The sequence below is a fragment of the Pteropus alecto genome, unplaced genomic scaffold (assembly GCF_000325575.1).
Source record: "Pteropus alecto unplaced genomic scaffold, ASM32557v1 scaffold65, whole genome shotgun sequence".
Taxonomy (NCBI): domain Eukaryota; kingdom Metazoa; phylum Chordata; class Mammalia; order Chiroptera; family Pteropodidae; genus Pteropus; species Pteropus alecto.
This window is the reverse complement of record NW_006439191.1, coordinates 6,792,325-6,799,735: the sequence shown is the minus strand read 5'-3', so window position 1 is coordinate 6,799,735 and position 7,411 is coordinate 6,792,325. Positions and strand designations below refer to the sequence as shown.

The 7,411-nt window shown below is 44.9% G+C and overlaps 1 protein-coding gene across 3 annotated transcripts in view; it reads right to left on the bottom strand.

The window, feature by feature from the left end:
• RRP15 (ribosomal RNA processing 15 homolog) overlaps window positions 1-6,884 on the bottom strand; it is a 37,283-nt gene extending 30,399 nt beyond the window's left edge. For all 3 annotated transcript variants that reach the window (XM_025049834.1, XM_015592779.2, XM_025049833.1), the window contains exons 1-2: window positions 6,698-6,884; window positions 221-495 (exon numbers count right to left, since the gene is read on the bottom strand). In XM_025049834.1, the coding sequence (XP_024905602.1) occupies window positions 221-495; window positions 6,698-6,842 (420 nt within the window). In that variant the 5' untranslated portion in view covers window positions 6,843-6,884. The remainder of the gene's footprint in view (window positions 1-220; window positions 496-6,697) is intronic.
• Between the last annotated feature and the right edge of the window lie 527 nt (window positions 6,885-7,411).

Sequence of the window (7,411 nt, the reverse complement as noted above, 5' to 3'; positions counted from 1 at the left end):
TCCTGCTGCTTTGTGTAGGTGATTAAAAGGTGAACATGCTCAACCGAGTAACTGAGACGAGGGTTCTGAACAGAACCCTGGTTATCCGCCCCCCTGCCCCGCAAATAAGCAAGTTAGACGCTGAAATGCTAACTGAACAAGCGCGGCCCGGCACAATCCGGCGCAGACGAGAACCAGACGGGACGCAGCAGACGACCTTCAAAGCACGCGCGGGACATACCTGCTTCCTTCTCTCCAGTCTCTCCTGCTTTAACTTTTCTTTTTCCTTTTCCAGCTCCTTGTTTTTGAGCAGAATGGGGGCTTTACTTCCGGGAGTCTTCCTGTTGAGGATTTTGGCCATGGCGTCCGCCCAGCCCCCGCTGGCCCCCACACGCGCTTCCGCGGCATTTCCGTCCTCACGGTCGCGGGCTCCGGCCTCGCCCTCACTGTCGGCTTCTACCGCTTCACCATCAGAAGAAAACGGATCCTCTTCTGGTCTACAGATTCCTACGGAACCTACAAGAAGGAACAAATGAAACTTTACCGCCGGAGGCAGAGGAGGCCAAGGCCATTGCCAGACCCCGGTGCCCTGCGTAAAGCTAACAGTTCTCAGTGCGCCTCCATTCTTGCAGAAGGGGACTTTTCAAAGTCCCACGGCTGCAAGAGTAGCGGACGGCAGTCACGGTGGCAGCGCCATCCTGCCACGTCGGCCTCCCAAGGCCCGGCCAGCCGTTGACGGGGGAGGCCGCAGCGGCTCCAGAAACAAAGCCAAGGGCCGCCACCACACCCTGCTGTCGAGGCGGTCACCGACGCTGCACGGAGCCAGCGCGGGGTATGCGCGAGTCCATGGGCCTCGACTGTGTCAGTAAACTACCTGAAGAGAACAATGAAGATTTTAATCTATCGGGAAAATGGTACAGCGCTTCCATGGCACAGAGAAGGCGGAACAACTTCTCTGAGGGATCTGGCTCAGGCATTTAAAATTCTGAATTCATGTGCAAAAAAAAAAAAGAAAACCAAAAAAGCGCCTCTTTTTATAAAATTTGCCTATCTATTTATAAAATTGGTGTCTTAACATCTTTGAAAAATAATCTAATGAAGTAACACGCACCCAAGATACGGAGGACTCAGCTGCGCTGCTGGGTGACCGGACGAGAAGACCGAGATCGGAACTGAAGATACGAACGTGTACGATGGGAACTTTACCGCACAGAACCGCCCCGAAAAGCAGATGCAGGTTACCAGCAAACTAGTTCATCATTCAAGAGTCAAATGGCTGGGCTCAGAGGCCTGACAGAAACTGTCCAGCTGGTGGCCTCGCTTGAAAACTAACCTGTTGAGAAGCTCTGGGCACTTTTAAGTTTGAAGCTTTTCTCAACGTCTGAAGTTAACTGCAGTCCAGCAGCGAGCGCTCAAGCGGCCGGCACAGTCTGCGTGTGTCACGCGACCCAGAGCCTTCTGCAGAGCTTGGTTTTGTTCTTCAGAAACCTATGGAACTTAGCAGGAAATCCTTCAAAGGAGAAAATCATCCCAACAGCTGAGGAGCTTGGAATGCTTCTTAATAAGCAGGAGAAGAGCTGGCAGAGAAGGCCGAGGAGTCACCAAAGAGGAAGAGACCTTGGGGACACCCACGACTGCCACTCAGCGGTACTGTCTTTACACTTTTAAAAAGCACAGCCTTAAAACATAAAGTATGTCAATGGTATGAAAAAGTACGATAAACGCAAGAGATCACTAATAACTCCACTGCCCTAATGTACTGCATATTTCCTAATAAAGAGAATTTTTAAAAATTTATTTGCCACATATTTGAGGCCTTCTCTGTAGGCTGTCTGCTCAGTAAATTTATGAAATCTGAGGACCTATGACTTCAGGCTTTGACATACAGGAGATATAAGAACATATAAGAGATATAAGAACTAAATTATCGCCCACAATATTAAAAAAAAAGCTTTGCCAAACAAAAGCTGATAGCACCATCATGCAATCCAATGAGTTTGAACATCCACCGTTTACCAGATCCCAGCGTCACACATTCTCCCCCCAAAAGCATCTTCCTCTCAATGCAAAGCGCAATGAGAAACAACATTCAGAGAATGTAGTTAGCTGAAAACTAAGCCTGCTACGAGTACACGTTTTATTCCACAGGGTCAGCAGTACTAATAACAAAATAAACAATTCTCTGAAAAGTGCTTCTTTTGGTAAGCACGTACATGCGGCACGGCGGCTAGGAGTCTGTGTCGATGAAGAGCATCTGGGTGATTAAAAGCAGAGGTCTCTGCCGGCTCCTGGTAAAATGTCACGACTGCAACAGTGACATCTTGTGTCCTGCCCCGATGAATTCACACATGATCTGCAGCAAACTTCACGTGCCTCAGGTGCCCTGCACAGGCAGCCAACGGGCGTTATGACCGTACAAGCCACTCCAAACCGCCTCCTCTAAACCCTGGCTGTTTTTTGTTTTTTTGTTTTTTTGGTGTTTCTTACCCAGCTTGACTACCATAAAATGCACAATATGGAAACATGACAAACCTGTGGAAAGTTTTCTAATGCCATTTCACAACCAGCGCTCGCCCACCAACCAAAAAAAATTCCAGAAGAATGTACTTAAGTCATAGTTCTTTTTTTTTTAAAGAAGCTCTACCCCAGAAGTTTTTAGACATTCACTTACAATAGAAATGATGCTGTTTTACATAAATAAATTAAAAATGACAATGTAATGAGGTCTTCCAGCATCCTGAGAAACAGGATTTACTTCTAGGACACCACAGATAATCATGATGCAAATCAGAAAGCAGAACTGATTCTTAAAAATTAACTGTATCCTATAAAATTGAGATTTAAAAAAAATTTTTCCACTAAGTGATCATTAACAGCACAGGGGGATATATCCAGGGGTCTGAGGGCACCGGATAAGTGAAGAATGTCTTTGAAGTCCTGTGTGCTATTTTAAAAAGTAACTCTAATCTTGCAGTCTGTGTTAAAACTCCCGAAGAAGGGAGGGCTACAAAGACTGCGCACGGGAAGTGACAACTGAAGGCCTCGGCCGGGCTTTCTGCATTCGTGCAAAGGTTCTATTCTCAGAGACGGTCACTTGAGAGCTTCACACATGGCCAGAATAACTGAGGAACTGAATTTTAATTTAATTTAGTTTCGATTACTTTAAATTTCAAGAGCTGCACGTGGCTAGTGCCCGCCATGGTGGATGAGGCAGGATTAGACCTCTGCGGTCTCCTGCTGCCTTTCCCCAAACTGCCAGCTTCCTTTCAAACTTGCCATCTGTTGCTGACCCCAGATACCGTTAGCTGCTGGCAAGAAAGTGAGCCGCTTTGCTTAGCCTTCGGAACTGGGATAAAGTTTTAAGAAGACTCACAGGCCCTTGGTATTTACTGGTACTCGTGAATGGCGAGGAAGGAAGGTGAAAATGAAAACTCTCAATCTAGGTTTCTCTTCCTGGAGAAATCAAATGTTCGGTGTAGGCAGACAAATCGCTTAGCCAACTACAAAATTTGGTTTTGCAATTTGTAAAATGTACAAGTGTTCTTCTAAAAGAAAAGCTATTAACAAAAAAAGAATGACTGTGGGGTTATCTCTTACAAAGATGGCAGATACTCAGCTGTTTCTCAAAGAGCAGAAAGCAAGGGTGTGAATGACGAGAGAAGGGAGGAGGCCAAAGAAGTGAGTCTGTGACCCAGGCCGACTGAAAGAGGCAGGGGCAACATCACTCAGTCTAGAACCCAAAATGGCCTCGATTCGAGTCGATGCTCTGTATGAAAATTAAATTTTTTCCTGTATTCATCATTACTGGCACGTCCGGCGGCACGGGAATGTCAAAGAAGCTTAAGAATCGAGTTTGCATTGTGTCTAAACCCCTAACAATGCACCAGTTCAATAAATCTGAGTAGTTCAGGATAACTCAGAGGTGAGGTTATCAACCTCCATTTTTTAATACTTGGTATCATCAACCACCGTTGATATTTCTTCACCTGAGTTGAACTACTAACTAGGAAGTGTTTTGTTTGTTTGTTTTTTGCTTGCTAGTTTTTTGAAGACTACACACAAACTTAAGAGCCAAGTACACACTGCCTCTAGACCTGGAACGAGGTATCATCAGGTCAATAATCTAACCAATGTGAACTCATACAGTGGTGCCATCCTCCCCCTTCTAACGCTTGATATTTATCTACTATTTAAAATGCTGATTGCAGTATTTTACCTTCCATATTCCTGATTCATGATCGCTTTTGATTTTACAATGATCAAATTTCAAACTCTACTGAAGAGTATTACAATTTACCAAAAGTTCAGTTTGAATTGTTTTGCTATCATTCGAGTTTACAATTTCTGTTCACTTTACCCTCAATGATATCTGGTAGATGAGAAAGAGTCTAAAAATCTCATTAAGAGAAGTTTCCCAGTTACTCAGCAAATATATAGGTATTGAGTAAGACGCCATGTGTCGGTCTCAATGCCAAGTTCTAAGATGTAGCCGTTGACCACGCTGATAAGGCCTCTCCCCAAAGAGGTGGGAAACTTCTGCAAAGTCTGACAATCAGTACCTTAGGGTTTTAGATCCATAAAAGCACAACTTCTACCTTTCTTATACAAGTGTCAAAAGAAATTAAAGCCAGAAGATGAAAAACAAAGTTCAAATAACACATAGGTTATACCGGTGTGTCTTCTATGAAATTTAAGTAGCATCTTGCTCAAAGATGTTGCTTTCAAATGTTGATATAAGGCATATCCCTATCAATTTTTAGGATCAAATTAAAATTCAAAAATAAGTCTCTGATTCATTTTCTCGATAAAATGAGCATGTACACAATAAGCCTATAATTTACACACTGATTCCTCCCGTGTCTGAAGCCAAATTCACTCTTTTGCCTTTACAGGTTTTCAGTATTACCTGAAAATTTCTGATAACTTAATAGTTCTGCCAAGGCCACATGTACAAGAACATCTGAACTAGAAAAGCTTTTTCCATGGGTCACCTTTCCAGAAATATCTGATTTCATTACAGAAGAAAACAGCAGTTTCTTGCATTAAACAGCAAATCCTGAGTTAAACCAAAGGAGGATGTCTCATCTTATAACCAACAGATCTACAATACTGAATTTATTATATAAAAGGCCCTTTATTATTCATCTCTACTGCAGAGATACAGACTAAATCTTGAAAGAAAAAGTAGATGGAAATAACTAAGTTGAAACTTAAAGGACATAGGAAAGCTGGTTAAGAGAAAGTGAAGGAAAAAAAACAAAGTATGTTTGTAGAACCACCGCACTGCTGGGAGCAGAGAGAGCATACTGTGTTCAAGAAACAGGGAGTTCAGAATGCGCTAACACCAGTAAGTGCAGGAACTTGTATCTCTAAGGAGAAAGACCTGTTAAAGAAAAATAATAATATTGTATACTATGAGTAATATGCGTAAGACAGAAGGAAGCAATGCCTGCGCTGGGTTCTACGGGATATGGGTCTGTCTCCATCCTTACCATTTTTAACTGGACCACGATCGTGACAACTACCTTTATAACCATCTCTTAATAATACTTATTACATTGTATTACAGTCCTGTTTAATATCCTTACGACTGTAATTCTAGGGCAGGAATTTATTCATTCTTTGTATCCTCAACACCTGGAGGGTGACTGCAATATAACAACACGACTGTTCACTGAACTGAACTGAATAATTAGGTTTCCATATTAGCAAAAAACCTTCTTAACCCATAATGTAATTGACATATTAGCAAGAGAACCTTAGACCCTAATAAGTATTTACAATAATGCACTGAGAAGTCAGAAGAGTCCTAACTTGGAATTATCAAGTACTTGAAAAGGGGCGTCTGATTTCCATGTGGCTAGATTACACTTAGTGGTTAGTAAGGGGCGGAGTGGCAGATGTAGGCTAACAATTTTGGACGTTATACTGAGATGGGAAACCACTCGATCATCTCGAGCACGTAACTGACATGAGCTGAGGTACATCATAAAGAACAGCTCTGGCTGTCACAAAGCTCTAGCTGTAAAAAGACCTAACACCTGGGCAGTAGGAGGCAGGGGTCCTCTGCAATTCCTTGTAACCTAAAAAGCTACTAATGCCAAGAATAAAGATACAGAGGAAGCAGCATGGAAACCGCACGGTTGAAGGCCTCGAACGTCTTTCCTCCTTTCAAAATCAAGCCTCTCTGAGAGAGGCAGTTTCCTACTGCTATTTTTATTTATTCTACTTTAGCCACCTACTCTTCCTTCATTCACTGCTATCTACTCTCCAACTCCCCAACACAAGCACGCACCCACCGCCCGAGCAGAGTCAGGCGCACAGCATCCATCTTCCTCTTACCTCCTTCCGCGTTTGCTCCTCACTCCCTATGAGCCCTATCCCATTCTTGTAATTTCAAAAAAAACCCTTTCCATTTCTCCTTTTGTTACTGTAAGCTTGTTTGCTGCTGTAAACGGCGGCGGTTCTGTCCCGTTTAGTTAATAACAGTGACCCTGAAAACGTCTAGTCAAAGAATGTGTAAGCTCGAAGAGATGACGGCGTCCCTTCCCTGAACACTATTTCCCGACGCCTTTTCACCCGGCCAAAGTCGCCCGCAGGACGCCAGGCCGAGATATAACGCGGCCGGCGACCAACACCCGCACTGGCTCTCCCTGCTTCCCGCAACCTCGGCCTGGCCTTTCCTCTAAGCAGCCGGAGCTCAGCCCTAGGACGTTACCTCCAAAGTCGGCAGCATCTTTGTCCTCATCTTTCAGTTCCGATGCTACAGCCTTGGCTACCGTTTTAATCTTCTTCTTCTTCTTTAGTGAAGTTTTCAGCTTTTTCCCCGCACTCACACGTGAGTCGGGAACGGCCGCGGCCATGTTTCCTCGCCGGAAGCGTCCCTGAGACTTCCGTCCGGTGGTAAAGAGAAACCGTTCGGCATCTAGGTCCGGCAACGCAAGGTTCCGGGGCGTGGCCGGGTAGCCCGGCGTTCTGGCTGGAGCCTCAGCATCGAGGCTGGAGAGAAGTCTGGTTTCCCATTGCAATCCGAACAGTATCTCGCTTTCCTCCTCTGGGTCCCAGGCGTTAGGGGATCCAGTCCCAGTCTTATCCCTCGGAGCCCGACGGCGCGGTGCAGACCCGGCTCCAGGGTCCCTTCTCCTGCCTCCCGCCCGAGGCCAGCATCCCCCAAGGTCAGACTGCCACCTGCCTTCGCTGCCCCGTGTCCCCTCCGAGCAGCTACCACAGTCCCCGGCCTAAATCGTTGGCTTCCTGAAATTACGGCCCAAATCTCATTCACCATTTCCACTCCCACCCCCTTGGCTAACAATGGGGCCTGGGGCCCCAAAAAATATTTTTGGAAGGCATTAATGAATGAATGAATGATAGACTACAACTATTGAAAAGGTTAATGAACCAGACGGATGAGATAACAAACCTTACATCGTGT